This window comes from Abrus precatorius, unplaced genomic scaffold (assembly GCF_003935025.1).
Source record: "Abrus precatorius isolate BTA unplaced genomic scaffold, Abrus_2018 Scaffold3, whole genome shotgun sequence".
Taxonomy (NCBI): domain Eukaryota; kingdom Viridiplantae; phylum Streptophyta; class Magnoliopsida; order Fabales; family Fabaceae; genus Abrus; species Abrus precatorius.
The window spans coordinates 6,988,362-7,005,870 of record NW_020874373.1 but is presented as its reverse complement, the minus strand read 5'-3'; the positions used below and the strand labels follow the sequence as shown (position 1 = coordinate 7,005,870).

General features: G+C 30.7%; 3 protein-coding genes across 3 annotated transcripts; 1 reads left to right on the top strand and 2 right to left on the bottom strand.

The window, feature by feature from the left end:
- Positions 1-2,930: 2,930 nt before the first annotated feature.
- Positions 2,931-7,807, top strand: LOC113862967. The gene is made up of 7 exons (XM_027496301.1): positions 2,931-3,180; positions 3,336-3,422; positions 3,663-3,911; positions 4,818-4,988; positions 5,431-5,484; positions 7,068-7,214; positions 7,430-7,807. The coding sequence occupies exons 1-7, from the start codon at positions 2,959-2,961 to the stop codon at positions 7,805-7,807; spliced, it is 1,308 nt and encodes a 435-aa protein (XP_027352102.1). The 5' UTR covers positions 2,931-2,958.
- A 3,402-nt stretch (positions 7,808-11,209) lies between these two features.
- On the bottom strand, positions 11,210-11,896 carry LOC113862068. Its single transcript, XM_027495222.1, has 2 exons — positions 11,781-11,896; positions 11,210-11,438 (listed from the first exon to the last, which is right to left on the bottom strand). The coding sequence occupies exons 1-2, from the start codon at positions 11,894-11,896 to the stop codon at positions 11,210-11,212; spliced, it is 345 nt and encodes a 114-aa protein (XP_027351023.1).
- A 1,618-nt stretch (positions 11,897-13,514) lies between these two features.
- Positions 13,515-16,724, bottom strand: LOC113862990 (single-stranded DNA-binding protein WHY2, mitochondrial). Its single transcript, XM_027496342.1, has 8 exons — positions 16,535-16,724; positions 16,304-16,410; positions 16,118-16,215; positions 15,913-16,005; positions 15,651-15,745; positions 15,401-15,474; positions 15,208-15,296; positions 13,515-13,975 (listed from the first exon to the last, which is right to left on the bottom strand). The coding sequence occupies exons 1-8, from the start codon at positions 16,576-16,578 to the stop codon at positions 13,859-13,861; spliced, it is 717 nt and encodes a 238-aa protein (XP_027352143.1). The 5' UTR covers positions 16,579-16,724; the 3' UTR covers positions 13,515-13,858.
- Between the last annotated feature and the right edge of the window lie 785 nt (positions 16,725-17,509).

Genomic DNA, 17,509 nt, shown 5'->3' with positions numbered 1-17,509 from the left:
TAACTTTATTATTTTTTATTGTCATTTTATATAATTAATAAATAACTAATATTTCTTATCAATTTACTTTCTATAATTATCATATATTTGATTGATGAATGTATTTTTTAAAATAATATAATGGTTAGGTGGTATAATTAAAAAATATGTAATTTTTTTATGAAAATTAAAATATTAATATTTTCTAAATCTTGTGCAAAATTTTAAATGTCAAAGAAAAAAATGGAAAGAGTATACTTTAAGATGATTGAAACATCAAATTTATTAAACAAGAGTCAAGATATTGGCTCTAAAATTAAATTATATTAAATGATATTACTATTTTCGTTTTTCTTTCTTTTTTTAAAAATAAAGGAAAGTTTAAGGATCCAAAGAAAACTTGTGGTCGTTGACATTCTAAAACATTGCTATTCCATAATCATTTCACTCATTGCTATATGATATAACATTACATAAAGATGTAAGAAAAAATTAGTGAGTAAATATTTACTGTATAAATATATTTAGATTTACATCGAAAAGCAATAAAATACTCAGACATAATTGGATCTATTTTCTTCTTCTTCTTTTTCTTGTTACATTGCTGTCAACTTAAGTGGGAAAGATTCTGCAGAGTTATTGCCAGTATGTCCGCTATTTATGATTTTTCCACTTAATCCATACAGTTCCTTTACAAAAAAAATTGTATCCAAAGTTGAATTTAACAAAACTCTTAATAAATTTATTCATTGAAAATTAACAACTAATTTCTCTAATATGTATCTATGATTTTGCTGCGATTTTAAATACATTTTAATTTTAAATTTAAAAAATTATTAGTTAATTCTTTAATTCATGGTACTCTTAACAAGACTTGATATTTCGTGTGTGACACACTGCACTGACAACTAAAATTTTATCTTGAATATATAAGAATTCGAGATTCGAGATTAGAAGCTTACCCGATTTAAATACTCTGTTTCTCATATTTATATACTAATTTCCATGTCGTATGGATGGCCGTGCGTTTGCAAAACACATCTTCAAATGGAGCTCTCTCTTAAAAATCAGAGCTAGAGAAGCTCCCCTATACGTTGACTAATAATTTCGATGTCTTAAAGTTCAAAACCCCAGTTAGATTCTTGTGAAGATTCATTTTTTATGTTAAACCACGTTCTATACTTTTAAATAAAGTTAGCACTTTCTTAGTAGAAAACTCCGCCGCAGAGCCACGTTCGAACTGCAGGTATCAGTGTTTTTTAATATTATTATTAATTTCATTCTTATTTATCTGTTTAAAGAAAAAGATATACAAACTACATAAATTAATTATTTTATTAAAATTAATTGTTCAACTTCCTAATTTGTCTTTCGTTAGTAATTTTTTTAATCTTAAACTACTCAAATTATATACATGTTTTATTTGGACTAAAGAATAATAGTCAAATATTATTATTATTATTATTTTGAACTTTTATATAAATAATAGAAAAATGATATTTTTTTCCTTCTTTATGGACAGATCAATAGAAATAAAAATAATATATTAACGATTTTGTTAACTTCAAAAGCTTTGTTATATCTTTTGACAAATCCTTTTTAATAATTCTTCTATTCTTTTATAAAGTATACCTGTAATGAGAAAGTACAAGCATAAGTTATTGTCTTATATTTTTTACATTTACTAACTTAAAGAATTTGTAAACATAAAAGTGAGAGGATTTATAATTATGCTAATAGAGTTTAAGCATATAAAGTTAATTATTTTTATTAAAAAATATTTATATTTAAAATATAAAATATAATAAATACTTTTATTTTTTTAATAACATCTTATCTCAGATTTAAGAATTCAAAAACAGCACTCTAATATTGAGATTCTTCCTATACTTTAACAACGTTTAATCTTAAAAGGAAAAATTATTGCAACAGAAAAAGGATAAGAAAAAAGAATGATTAAGTTTTGATTACTAGACAGTTTTTTGGAAATCATGAAAAGGAGAAGCTGTAACAACGAAATGATTTTTTAGTCCCACTGATGCATCACTGGTAATTTGGCTATTTTTTTCTTAACTATTTCATTTTTTATACGACTCCCCGGTCCTCAGGAGCAACGCAAACAGATAGTATAATAAATTTTACAAATACATACAAACGCTTAATTTATATCAGGGTACTACACAGATCATTTATTCACATAATTTGGATATAGTTTTAGGCTATAGAAATGTTGGAAGTCCAGATAGGGCAGCCCTCGTGGCAATGCCTCACCTCTCCACCATTTGAGTACCCAATTTAATTTGTCAGATATATTTTTATTTTTTAAAAAAAGTGATATATTATTATTATTATTATTATACGAAGGAAGCGAAGCAGTAAAAGAATAGAAGGTATACAGTTTGAAGGGAAATATTAATGGCAGAGTGTATGGTGGCAGATGCACATTGAAGAAGTGCAATAAAAGGGGGATTGTTTTCAGTTGGGTAGGTCTGAGTTTTTATATTGCTTTCATTAAGTTTCGAATTTGAAGCCAGCCAGGCCACAACTTTCTCTTCTCTCCTTGCTTCAACGTTTGTGCAATCTTCATCAGAAATGTATGTGTAAGATCAAGCTCCATCATCATGCACCATTAATACACATGAATCAAATGCAAGCAATCATCCTATTGATGCTGAAAGTCCAAGAGGGTCTCTGAGCAGCAGCTTAATTAGCCTCACCCACCACCCCTTCCTCACCATTAATGAGAGAGAGAGAGAGAGAGGGAGAGAGAGAGAGAGAGAGATCAGGTTTACCTTCCTACGTTCCCCCATAATTACAACAAGTCTTTTTCCAACTTTCTTTTCTTCGTTTGTGTTAGTGTTTGTGTATGGTAAAGGGAAATACCCATGAAAGTCAGATTTACTTTGTGCTGTTTGCTTTGCTAGTAATGGTTTTCCAGTTTACCCATTTTCTTTCTTGGCACTGAAAGAGAAAGAAATAATGGGTACCGTTGGGAGGATGAGAAGGTGTTTTTGTTCTTCTCCTCCCGCTGTTCATCATCTTCTCCTTCTGGGTTTCTTCCTGTCCCTTCTTCTACAATCGGTTCTGGTCGAATCCAGCTCCTTAAATTACACAAGGTATAGGAAAGTCAGTAGCTTGAGACTCCAAAGAATTCAGAGGCACTTGGACAACATTAACAAGCCCCCTGTCCTCACTATAGAGGTAATTAATATTAATACTAAATATGTGTGCTTGGGTCATTAGTTTACATGCTAATGAGTAATGACAATATATACATAAATGTTGTTTTCCTTATTTTTTACATCCTTATATATTTCATTCATGAGTATTTAATATGTTGAATCTTATTATTTCAGAGTCCAGACGGTGATCTCATAGATTGTGTTCACAAAAGAAAGCAACCAGCTTTAGATCATCCCCTTTTAAGGAATCACAAGATCCAGGTATACACACACCTTCATTCAGCAGATTATAGTAGAGACTACATGTATATATACACTTAAACTACACCACTTTTTTGTATTAATTTCCCTTTTTCTATTTAATGTCGGTCTTCACTTGATTTTCCCAAAGAGGTAGAAAATTAAACGAAAATCTTCTTTAATAAAATAAAACTGTGTGTGTGAATCAATATCAACGCGATTTGATTAAGTTTAAATTGTTGGGTTTGATTAATGTAACAGAAGGTACCAACTAAGATGCCAAAGGGTATGAAGGTGAAGAGAGAGGAGAACATTGTGAGTGAGGGTGCATGGCAAATGTGGCACCAAAATGGGACTCGGTGTCCAAAGGGAACTGTTCCCATAAGAAGGAGCACAGTGCATGACGTGTTGAGAGCAAAGTCTTTGTATGACTTTGGTAAGAAACAACGTCGCTTTCCTCTCACTCGCCGCATCGATGCCCCTTATGTCGTCAGCGCCAATGGCCATGAGGTGCCTCTCCCTCTCCCTACCCTCTCCTTTACTCACTTCTTTTCACTTTCATTTCAACTAAACATTCTTTGCTCTACTTATTATATATTCTAAGCTTTTTTAATGGAACATTTCTCTAAAATTTAACAATAAATTTCAATTAAAGGAATCAAATCTATCTGTCTCTATATTTGTAGTATGACTACTTACTTACAAGTACTTGATTTAAAAGGCCGGTGAATATACTATTGGAAAAAACCGATTAAATTAATAAATTACTGGTGCATGTTATATGCACAAGCATTTTGAAATTCAGATTGTTGCTGCAAAAACATCAAATTATCGACTCTAAATGTGAAAGTGAAACTACAGGTTATAAGAACAAGTTGTTTTGAGTTTTGCTTAATCTATTTTTACATTTACATGGAATGTCCTGCAAGTTACATACATGAAATTAGCAATCAATGTCATTGTTATAACACGTGTGACCCGCTAAGAATTTACGCTTGTCTCATTTAGTAATTCTGCAAAGTTTCAGTTTAATAGTAGTATTTTCTACAAGTGAATGAGTGCTCCTTTCATACTCTGAATATTAATTATCAAATAGTTAATGGAAAATGGTTGACCCACCTTTATTTGGATATATATATATATATATATATATATATATATATATGTATAAAATAAAAATAATAATATATACAACGTTATTTCCTATATCAATTTTGAATAATTAATTAATGTTACCAAATCATCCTCTCCTGACTAAAAACTCTACCTATGTTTTATTTGACATTTTATTTTATTACACATATGCTAAGATAGCATGGATTATCAGGATTGACACTAAGTAAATGTGTGGTCCCAGGATAATAATAGTACATTTGAATAGATAATGTTAAATAAAAGTGAATTTTGTGAATGTAGCATGCGATTGCATACACGGGATCATCTCAGGACGTGTATGGGGCAAAGGCAACAATAAATGTGTGGGATCCGTCGATCCAAGTAGTCAACGAGTTCAGTCTATCTCAAATTTGGATACTTTCTGGATCATTTGATGGCTCAGATCTCAATAGCATTGAAGCTGGATGGCAGGTATTTTTTCTAAAATATAATTTCCAAATCTATTCTCTCTCTTCTAATTTTCATAAAGGTTAATTATTTAATCAATTCCATAAATAAGACCATCTCAAAATAATTATACTTTTACAAATTTGTATGTATGTTGGTTAAACAATATTAGACTCTTTTTTTAATCCCATAAACAAATTTCTGCTACAGGTAGATTTACTTTTTGTATGGTGGCATATTATGCTTTATACTTCTAACACTGTAAATTAAGAAAATTAAGGGAATATTTATTTTTTTAAAAATAAAAAAACTTTTTTCGTAGAAAAAAAAAAACTTGACAACTTTTGAACTTGTGTATTGTTGTTTCCTTAAATCTTATTATCCAATCAAAACCCATAGTAGTTTTTTTCTTTCTTTTTGTCAAATACCAAATAGTTTTTGAAGCTTTGATTGTTCTACTAGTCAGGTCAGTCCGGAGCTTTATGGTGACAGCAGGCCCAGATTATTCACTTATTGGACAGTCAGTATCCATCTTTCTCTTTTCTTTGTTATTTGTTCTTCTCTTATGCTATATATCTCACATTAAAAAAAATTATATATATATATCATGAGAAGAATTTAATAAACTATATATTGGAGTTAAATAATGAGAAAGTATTATGTAAATTATTATGTTAACCAGGAGAAATTGATTTTTTTTATTGTTATTTTATAAAATTGATAGATTTAGTTTCTAATTTTACTTTTATTAATTAATATATATTTGGTCAAAGAAAGTGATTCTTTTTTAAAAATAATATAATAAATAAGAGATATATGTAATACAATATTAAAAAAATTATAAAAATAAAAATATGTCATCATTCTTATGGACGTGTGACTTTTTTTTTTTTTGAGGTAATGACCTTTGACTTTAAGCGATTTGTGCCTAACTAATTAAAATAAAGATAACTAGTTATAATTAAGCTAATCTACCAATGGACTTAAATTCTTTCTACTAAGTTGCACCATGTAACGAGAGAGGAAGATACAATATACCTCGATCCAAATCTTTTACAGTTTTAGCGTGAACTGTAGTCTGGAACATATTTTTGCTTAAGCAAAAATAGATTCACTTAAACAAAAAAAAAAAAAAAACTTTCAGTTAAGCTTTAAAATTTGCTTAAACAAAAATTAAAAATTCTGCTTGAGCTAAAAGTGGATGAAATAGATCACAAGAGAAGAGAGAGCGAAGGGGGGTGGGAAGAGAGAGGGTAAGAGTGAAGGGGGTTTAATTGGGTGGGGTGGGAAAAGAGAAAAGGAAGAGGTAGTTAGGGGAGAAGGGAAAGGAAAGAGAGAGAGGGAGAGAAGGGAGAAAGATACTAGGCGGAAAAGAGGAAAGGAGAAGGTGATTACGTTAGAAGGAGAGAAAAATTGAGTTGCATGAGAGGATGAAAGGCCAGGTGAGAGAGAGGGAGGAGTTGAGAAAACGAAAAGAAGAAGGGTGGGTGAGAAGGAGAAAAGGACTAGATGAAAGACAATGGGAGAGAGGAAGAGAAGAAGAGACAAATGAGTGGAAAGAGAGGAGGAGAGATATGGTGGAAGGAGAGAAGAGAGAGTTGAGAGAACGAGAGGAAAAAGGAAGAAGAAGAGGTTATAATATATTTTTGTATCCTAATATATTTATCTTTCTTTTGATGTATTGTGTAGTTTCAAAAAAAAGTGTCATAAACAAACTTAATTGTAAATTAGTATATAACTCAAATTTTTTTTATATTATTAAGTAATTAAATAATATTTTTATATTAAAAAATGATATAATTTTTATTCAAATTAATTAATAAATGTTCTGATTAATCATAACAAGTCTTTATTTAATAAAAAGAATATTTTTATTTTTATTTTAAATTCAAATTATTAGCAAGTGTGCTACATTTTATATGGGGAGAATTTGTCATTATAATCCTTAAGACCATAAATTATTGTGTCAAGTAGCTAGCAAATTGGGTTACGAAGTTGTCATTTTTTCACATAAGTAGCTAATGGGCTTCGATATGTATTTATTACACATAAAATAATTATTGGAATATAATTAAATTTAGTTTGTGGGTGCATGCCATGTAGAGTGATGCATATCAAGCAACTGGATGCTACAACCTTCTTTGTGCCGGTTTTGTGCAAACAAATAGCAGGATAGCCATCGGAGCTGCCATTTCACCTATCTCCTCTTATGATGCCAACCAATACGACATTACCATCCTCATTTGGAAGGTTAATATTTCTTTCACGTGCAAATTGATCATGAACGGCCATTTTGTTTAATTTTAGTTAAATGATTGCATGTTTGATTACTTTATTTTAATAAGGCAAAAGCTTATTTTTATTAACTTTTTTTTGGAATTAAAAAAACGATTATAATATTAATCTTTTTGAAACATAGACTATAATTCTAATTTTTTTCACTGCTTTTTTGTAATATTAATTAGGATCCGAGAGTAGGGAATTGGTGGATGAGTTTTGGTGATGGCACATTGGTAGGGTATTGGCCAGAAGAGTTGTTCACACACTTGGCCAACCATGCCACCATGGTTGAGTGGGGTGGCGAGGTGGTGAACACACGGGCCAATGGGGAGCACACCTCAACCCAAATGGGCTCAGGCCACTTCTCCGAGGATGGGTTTGGAAAAGCAAGCTACTTTCGCAACATTGAGATTGTAGACACTGACAATAGTCTCACCTCGGTTCACGACATCTTAACACTAGCAGAGAACACAAACTGCTATGACATTAAGAGCTCATATAGTAATGAATGGGGCACTTACTTCTATTATGGTGGGCCAGGCAACAATCCTCAGTGCCCATGATGATGTCACATTTATTCTTCTTCATCATCATCATGGTACCCTTAAGTCTTTTAGCACTTATATAGTATTATTTCCAATTAATTAGTTCCTGTCTAAGTAATGTCTTCCTGTTGCATTCTTTGCTTGTACGTAAATATAGAATTATTGTTGGGCCATTTCCATTCTTGTTTCTGCCACTTCCACCTTCTTATTTTGTTTCCTTTGAAAGAAGGGAAGGGAAATATATATATAGAGAGCGATATAGTACTTGTGTTGTGATCAATAAGCAACTGAGGAATTTCAGGACATATGTATATGAATGCGTAAACACGATTGGAAATGGTTAGATTTGAATGGCTTAATTTGATCTATATATTAAGTGTCATGCTTAATTTTATTTTCCCCCACTTTATTTTTTCTTAAATATCTTTTGTTATAAACTTGCAAGTAGTGCAATATATAGATTGAGAATTATCTATTTAAAATTTTTAATTATTAATTTGGATTAGATCATAAATAAAGGCCTAAACTGTGTAATAAATTCCTTGTTAAATGTCATTTGAGGTTCACCAAGCATTTTTACCTGCTTTATCCTGTTTGTTTGGAGCAAATGATGGCACTCATATTGCAACTTTCATGCCACAACACCTTTCATATTGCCACGTTAAAGTTTAGCTGGTGACTGACCTGCTTTCGAACTCTATAAAAAACACAGTCACTTCATGAAGCACAATACCCTTATCATAAGGGTTACTTTGCTGGGAGAATTGAGGTTAGAATGTCGTTTCCCCGATCGTTTGCTTGTAATCCCAACATTTTCATTCTCATATTCTACATTAGTGTGAGTGATAGAGTTTTCAGAACTTAACCTTCTATCTATTTAGGATTAGGCTTGAACCATTCAATTATTTTATTTTTCAAATAATTGGAGGATTTATCATAATTTTAATATGTAAAATAAAGAATTAAAAAATAGTAAAAAACCGATGAGGATTAAAGAATTTTATAAATTATGAAATTGGATTTTAAGAAAATTTTTAATTTTTTTACTAAAATTTAATATTTGATTGGTGAATTTTGAGTAATTTGAAAAAATTAATAAACTTAGTCTGTGAAAATTTTGAGTACAAAAATAATTTTTCTTAAATTAAAAAGTAAAGAGACTTAATTAGAAAAAAAAAACTTAAAAATTGTATAAAAATAAAATATAAAAAACTGTCAAAATATAAGCACTTCAAAATTGTGTAATGTGGAAAAAATATGTAGGTCAATGTCGATTTTACAAAAAAGTAAATAAACTTAAATAAAATTTTGGCCAATAAAAAAATTGTGATTTTTTTTATAATTATTTGTTTTTATTATTTTTTAAAACAAGTCATTCATTTGTTTGGTACAGTCTCTCTAATTTTTTTTGTTCAAATACAATTTCTCGATTAACAACCTATTATTATTTTCTAAAATATACTTATATAACATCTAACTTGACTTATATAATATTATCTTTAATTTTATTTATAAAAAAGAGTTACTAAAAATAAAAATAAGTTAAATTAGAATAAATTTTACATAAATAAGTTTGATCTATTTAATAATTTTAAAATTTAAACTTAACCTATTATAATAGACTTTTTTTTTTTTTTTTTTGTGTTTCTACAAAGGCAAACGACAGAGACTCAGATCAAACCTAGTCAAAGTGACAAGAAATCGACACTATATATTATATTAGATTGACATTGAGAATCAATCTAGAAGAGCAAATTTGTATATACATATCTAAATTTTCCTCTATACTGTATTCTATTATTGATTTCATTTTTCAATAGATCAGCAGAACTTTTTACATAACAAACAAAATAATGAATGTGAGAGCATTGCAAACTTTGGACAGAATACAAAGATCCTTGAGAAAAAGAGGATCGTGTTTGGTCAATTTGTGACAATTATACCATTGCCGACCATAATTTTGTAGCAAGCATCGCTCTCACATGAAAAATTAAAGCAATTTGACCATGTCAACAAAAATTGGCGCATCACCAATCTGTAGAAGAGCCATCCCTTACCCTTAAGCAAGTTGCACCCATAGAAAAACGACGTTTGAAACCTCAAGGTGCAATATCTTAGAATAACTGATGGTTCAGTGCAAGAGTTCAGACCTTGATTTCAAATACGGTTTGAACTTCAAAATAGACAAAGGAAAGAATTGGGTGAATCATTAGCATAATTCAAGTAAGAATATTTCTAATGGTTTTATTAACAACTGTCTTAAACATGATAGTTAAAGAATTATATAGATAAGATAAAAAGGTTTTATTAAATGTTTTATATGTTGATTCCGTCCTTATGGGTAATAGATAATGAAACTGCACTTTTCAATTTTCTTGCAATATTTTTGTATTAATCATCTTATTTACTAAATAAAGAAACTATTTAATATTTTTATTATTTTAAATATATTTATTTTTATTTGATATTTAAAAAATAAATAAGAAGATTTTATAAGAAAATGCACCATTATTCTTAATGTCGTCTAATTCCTTTTGTAAACAAATCCAAATAATTAATTGTATATTTGATTTCATAGTAAAAACTTCTGAAACGTACTTCTATAACTTTTTTGTTGTATTTATTGTAACACAAAAGTTAATAATGAATACTTATTTTATTTTATTTTATTTCATTTTACAATCAAATTTACTTTTAAGGAACTCTTATCCCGTGACAGGTTCAACCCTGCAGGTCCAGGGACCAATCACTGTGTACACTAATCATTTTGGGTACCCTTCATTCAAAGGTTGACATCAGTTATACAAAAACTGGCTCAGCATATCTCACCATAAATTTTGAGCGTCAATAAAACGTAATTGATAAACATGATATATCCGATGGGAAAACATCAAATGAGGGTAAATAGGTAGAAAAAAGAAAGAGAAAAAACTATAATAAAAATAATATAACAATTGTATGTCATATCCCTAATTTTCCACCAAGGTAAATATATTTGCACGTGTCTTGAAGCCATTCTTCTCTTTAAATTTTGGATTTTTTTTGCAAGCGATCCAGAAAGGTTGTTTCTTTCATGAAATATATCGAAATCAAATATTGGCATACGCTGACCAGTCAAAGCAACATGAAAAGCGCATGCATTTCCTGAAAAACGCATAAGTGTAAATGCATGCTCTTTCCTTGTCCTAGCTACACTTTTTTTTATTTGCTGTTTAAAGTCTTGGGTATACATTTTTTAATTGAATACAAAAATATAAGAATTTTGAACATTGAACAGGATACACAGCCATTACACGCGTTTGAAATCTATTACTTCTGCACAACACATTCATGTAACTAGTGGTGTGCAACTTTGATTTTACTTTAATATCCCGATCGATGAATATTAAACTTATCACACAATTAAAATAAATTATGATCTCAATCAGTGGGAGCGGAAGAAGAGTCGAATTTGTAATGCTTGTCCACAGCAACGGACACGTCCCATGTGCATCTAAGTCCTTTGGGTATGGTGACAAGGTCGCCAGCACCAAACTCAACAGGCTTCGATGATGAGTCTTTTGGGTAAACCTTCACTCTCCCTCTCAGCAAATAACATGTCTGTTGTGCGTCGAATTTCAGCATGTACTTTCCAGGAGGACAACCCCATCTAAAAGCACAAGAAATTAAGGTACATTATGAACACAACTTTAATCAATGTTCAATGAACTCTTATATATTACATTATCATGTTATGTATTTTATCATTATATTTTTAGAATAAGTTAAAAAAAAGTTTATAAAGTTATTTTTATAAATTCTTTCTAATCCCTCGTTAAACATGTAATGATCATAGACATATGTCACTTATTTACTCTCAGTAATATATGTGGTGATGTGCATAGCAAAGAAGAAACTACTTAAAGTCTGCCAAAAACTTGGGGGGAAACAAATATTTCAAGATAATTAATACTTAAATTAATAACTTGCTCGGCAGAAATTAATCACTCACTTGGGCCACGAATTGACACCCATCTCTGATAATTGTGACTTTGAGAGGTTGCTGTCTACTGTGATGGTTAGATCGGAAGATGACCTTCTGGGTCTTGAACCTGATGTCGCTGCCATGAAACATAAAAGGTTTAACAAAGGTAAATGAAAGAAACCCCTCCCAAGAATGAAAGGAAAAGAAGAAGGTTGAGTTAAGATGGTTAAAGGGTGGTTGGCCCACTCATATTTATATAAATAAATTCACTTTGGTCAGAGATAGAGAAAGGGAATCTTTATTTATCAATATGTGATATGATCAAACAATAATATTTTTGGTAAGTCTGTTATAGGGTAAGGTTGTTATGCTTTGATTTTTCTTCTTTTGAGGAAAAGTTTTAGTCAGAAATTATTTTGTAAAACACTAGCTAGCTAATTGCATTGATTCAACTATTTGAGTTAAACAGTATAATATGAACTGCTAGCCAGGTTGTTAGTTACTTAATGACCCCTTTTTCCTTCAAGCATCCTCTTCATCTTACCCAAAGAACAGTTGAATACTAAATGTAAATACCTTTCTCAACGAAAATTCAAATCATAGCTTGCTATTATATATATATATAATACTCCCTTCTACTACATCAAACTATGTTACTAATTAATACTTATTTATACACTAAACTTTAGATGATCATCATTCATTAAGGTAAACTCGTGTAGTTAAAGATTTTGTACAGTTAAAACCTTTTTTCGGTAAAATATTTTAAACAAACTAAAATTTCCAAAATAAAGTATTTTAAGGAGAAGAACTAACAATTAAGTCAAGAGCAAAATTGTGTGTTCAGATAAATGTTTATAAACTTAATTTGAATGATTTTTATTTAGTAAAATTAATTTTGATTAAATATAATTTTAAAATAAATAAAATATGTTGTATTTAGAAAAAAAAAATTATAATATATTTGAAGTAAAATGTAATATAAAATTCTCAATACACCACAAATATTACAAATCTCCTTAAATATATTGTAAAAAAGAGTTTTAGTATTTTATTGTTCCAAAATCACGTTTTCTTCCCTCGCGCAGATCATTAAGACCTTCACTTTATTTCAAACATGCTACAAGTGTAGACAAAACAAAACTAAGGTCAGTGACTGATAGGAATTTACCGAAATGGGTAATCACAAACAACGGTGACCCACTGACCCTAAAAAAGATGTTGACGAAAATGTCATCTTCTGGATGCCACAAGAAGGGGCTACGAGGGAAAAACCTTCTCCCTCTTTTTAATTTTCATGATAATTTTATTTGCTCTTTTATGTTATTTTCATTAATTAAAATTAAACATTTATTAAAATAGTTTAATTAATAAATAAAACAAACAGCACTTAAAGAATAATATATAAGTTTTGTTCTTTTTATTTGGTTGAAAACATTTTATTGTGTAAAAATGCAACAATGAATATAAATGGTTTTTATTTAAATAATTAAGATTAATAAATAAATATACATAATTATTAACAGCAGTTATTTAATCATTAATTTTGACCATGATTCATAATTTAAATATATTATTTTCATATTTAAAATAAATTAATCACACAATGTCTGTGAAGATAGCCAGTGAAGAAAATAATCTGTATATTTTTAATATAATAAACATTTTCTTTTCTATTAAATAACTTTTACTTTTGTTTTCTTACGTGTTGTCATCATCCACCAAATATAATGCTATGAGACATGCGAATACCGATGTTAAGGAAAGAGAACACATTCACCAAATAACCGTTAAACTGTCCATGCAGAATAAACTTGCCAGCATAAAACCAATGTTCTTACGTGTTGTCATCAGACTACTAATGTTCCAACAACCTATGGTAATTTCAATGCCAGCAGAAGACCAAACTAGCAGACATCAACACAATAATAATAACATGACTAATAGCAAAATGGTGTTGACATCTGATCAATCATCCTTCTCACCTCTTAAATATCACAATTTACAAGATGTCTTCCCCCAGCAGTTCTAGTCTTTAAATTGATCATATACAAATTGGAATTGCAGCACAGACAGGAACTCGTTTCATATTTCTCTGCGGCGATTCACTTATCCCATTCCAAGTCTAAAACTTGTGAGCCTGCCTTCGATTGAAGGCCAACTGTGCTCCTGGATTGCTGATTAGTAATTCGGTCCCAACCCATAATGTGTGGCAACGCGAACTGCATCAAAAAAACAAATTAAGAGCAAGTTCTTACCAAGGTGCAAAAATATATCAAAAGCTTTTTTTTTTTTTTGTTGGGGCCACGGTTGCATGTTTAATTGGATGCAAAGCCACTCAATAAATAAGCAAGGCCTAGGAAATAAGAACTGGATTCTAGCCCAACAAATAGAAACACTTGACATGAATGCTTCTAGCTGCCAAAATACTAACAGCTATTTGAGTACTGATTAAAAAATCTGGGGTTCTATTTTGAACCTTTGTAAAGAGTAATAATTCAACCAGAAACGGTTATTAAGCCAAACGGGGACCCAATTTCAAGTTACAAAGGCCCACATTAAAGCTATGAGATGATTGTCTCCTCTTAGTTATGACATGTTGTAAGTTTAGACGTTCTACTCATTATCCTATAAGGGCCTTGCAAATATAACTTCCTCTTAGCTTTTATATATGTTGTATGTTTGGATGTTTCTCTCAACGTCCAATGTTAGACTTTGAAGCATCAACCAACATAATGGTTATCCTTGCAGTCTTTCGTTGCTCTAATGCTTTACATCATGTAGTATTGGCAGGATGATTATTATTTAGCTTCTTATATTGGGTATTTTTATTCTTGCAGGACAAGAATATGGTCTAACACACATATTCAGAGAAGTGAACCATGAAGCAAAACCTTCAGTAGTTCAATGACCAGTCTAGTTTTATAAATACTGATTGAGTTCTACCTATCTCCAGTAAATTGTGAACAAAATCAACATTACAAATGCCAGAGTTTTTTTAGTAAACCAAATAACATATATTCACCTATATTCAAATCATCACCAAATAACAGTGGCTTGCCAACACGACCATAAGTGCAATACCAGTTCAAGAATGCTATAAAAACATAAACAGAAACAGAAACACCTGATACACAGATATTCTAAATTATGGATCAGAAAGCTGCTAAACTTAATGGATCACAAATGTTGAATCAAAATTCAGGGCATTTTTGTTATGTATTAACCAAGGTTTGAGGACTGTGTTGTTTAATGTAATAATAGGTATCCGATGACACAAAATGACAGAATAATTATTTTCTTTATCCCTTCCATTATTCTTTCCAATGCTATAGATAACCCCTTTTATTCTTATTTCTTACATATGCAAGCAGAAACTCAGCAGCCCATAACTAGTGAAAACTATAATATAATCAACGCAAGCTTATGAGAGACTAAGCAGAAAAAGGCATACACTGCAAGCTGTCTTCATTACTGCGAACTCAGCAGTTGTGACAGGAACACTGAAGTTGTCTTTGGTGTTTAACAGGTTGTTGACAACAGCTGCCAAAGAAGGTGCAACAATCAGAGAGAAAATAGGTTACAGAGTACATTGTGCAACATACAGTACGCAGCACAAATGGAGAAAAATTAACAAAAAATCTTACTCAAAGACACAAAGTAGCCATTGCTATTTGCATGAGGCTTAATTGATAAGCTCTTCCTTACTTGACCAGCATTACTGCAACATAAGGTGCTTACTAAATCATCACTAATTATCTTTCAAGTGATATAAATATAAAAACAATTTCTTATTAATAGGTTAATGGTACATGTACTTCTAATCCAATCCTATTATAGTTCTCACATGATAATTAGTTGGCCATCAAAAGGTAATCAGGGAGTCATGAAACCAACCTTGATAACATTGAGGGATCATGAAAGAATTCGCAGGAATCTTGGGGGCCCATGGTTATCAAAGAACCAACTTCAGTTGCCGAAAGAGCAAATCTCTACAAATAGGTAATTACTATAAGAGAGAGACAATGGAACAAGATGCTAGATCAACTTAACAATGTGTTCTCTATTGTCAAACAAAAAAATAAAATAAAACGGAAATACGTCACAACCTAGACACTTCTTAACCATGTGAATGACATAGCAGGAAAAAAAAAATTACCTGTCTCTTCTCCCAGTCATATTTGCGCTCCCCAACGGCATGCATGAAAATCATCATAATTGAACCGCGTCGTTCAACAACGACAGTCCCAGACTAGGGTTTAGGGTTTAAGATCAAGTGGAATTGATAAATATGAAGTATTGGTTAATACAATAAATAAATAAATCCCATCTAACACAACTGTCATAAAAAATGACAAGCTTACATCCAACTTAGTGAAAGTAGGAAGACAAGGACTCAACGAGAATGCAGCTTTGCCCTTGTAGACAGAATAAGGAGCAAATATACGATCTGAAGCATATCCTGCAAGTTCATAGTAGCAAAACAAAGGTGAGTTCAACATGAGGCTGAAGAAGTAGCAAAATTAAAAAACACTTGAATAAAGCAATGCCTTTAGCAGAATAATTATTTGTAGCAGTAGAAAAGGCCGCAGAATAAATAAAATGGTGGCGATCCCTTGGACAGTCTCCAACCTCAGCTTTCCTAAGCAACCGAAGCCTGCGAAGACATTTAGTTCTGAGAAATTGCAAAACATAGATGCATCTTATCGCGTTACTAATACTAAGACAGATTCATCGTAAGGTATCAAAGAAGAGGGATAGTTGAAAGAAGGAGAAGGTACCTGCAGGTGGAAGTGAAAGGCAGTGCTCGAGATAGCTTCAACATTTTGGAATACTCTCTCTTCTTCTCTTCACTTGCTGCCTCAACTCTTACAAGATGGGGTTTTATGTCCCTGCTGCCTTTGCGAAATTGAAAATGAAAATGAAATACTCCGCTTACCGCTCTGTTACCATCGTCTTGCCTTTCTTCAAATGACGCCGTCTTCTATGGATTTTTGTTTTGGTCCAAACTCGCCCAGCCCAAGCCCAACCATCTCGGATCCACTTCTACATTCAAAGGGCCCAACTGACTTCCATTGTACTAAGATTGTTGTCCAAATATTATATATCAGATTTATATATTATTTGTATGCCAGAGATTTAAATTTAAATTTATACCACATTACTTAATGCTACTTCAACATTTAAGGCTCCGTTGTTTTATTTTCTAAGCCACGTTTTCAGGCGTTTTAAAATAAAAAATATATCTTTTTTACAACTTTTCATACAATCTCTTTTTTTCAAACATTCGAACTAATAAAAAAATAAAATTAACTCAAAATCCCAATCTAAATGTCAACTTCATCTAGACTCAAATAATAGTACAAATAAGGAAAATTTATTTAAATTTAAAATAAGATATAACATATTCGAGATTTATTATAGTTAAATTATCAATACGTTGATTAGTTTTTATTTATTTGTTTATGTGGATAAATTTAACAAACTGAATCAATTTTAATTTTTAAATTAAACTAATCAAATGAAATAAAGTATGAGAATGTTCACTCTCATTTCAAATACCACAAATGTTTTTCGAGACAGTGGAATTCTCTCTCAAAAGCTCACTCTCCAAAAAATAACAAAAATTAGATTACTGATAGAACTACAAAGAAATTGACCTTGTATTTCTCTAACCAGACTTCTACGAGCAGCATGCCGATTAATAGATAAAGAAAACTCATTTACATTTAACTTTAGTTGTCCATGATTCGGAA

Bases quoted from the DNA above. Each gene is read 5' to 3' on its own strand.
- LOC113862967 (XM_027496301.1), top strand. From the start codon at position 2,959: ATGGGTACCGTTGGGAGGATGAGAAGGTGTTTTTGTTCTTCTCCTCCC. The intron at 3,912-4,817 runs GTGCCTCTCCCT...TTGTGAATGTAG, and splicing joins TCAGCGCCAATGGCCATGAG to CATGCGATTGCATACACGGG. The intron at 5,485-7,067 runs GTCAGTATCCAT...CATGCCATGTAG, and splicing joins GATTATTCACTTATTGGACA to AGTGATGCATATCAAGCAAC.
- LOC113862068 (XM_027495222.1), bottom strand. From the start codon at position 11,896: ATGGCAGCGACATCAGGTTCAAGACCCAGAAGGTCATCTTCCGATCTA. The intron at 11,439-11,780 runs GTGAGTGATTAA...TTGTGCTTTTAG, and splicing joins GGTGTCAATTCGTGGCCCAA to ATGGGGTTGTCCTCCTGGAA.
- LOC113862990 (XM_027496342.1), bottom strand. From the start codon at position 16,578: ATGTTGAAGCTATCTCGAGCACTGCCTTTCACTTCCACCTGCAG. The intron at 16,216-16,303 runs GCATTGCTTTAT...ATGAACTTGCAG, and splicing joins AAATAATTATTCTGCTAAAG to GATATGCTTCAGATCGTATA. The intron at 15,746-15,912 runs GTAATTTTTTTT...ACCTATTTGTAG, and splicing joins ATGACTGGGAGAAGAGACAG to AGATTTGCTCTTTCGGCAAC.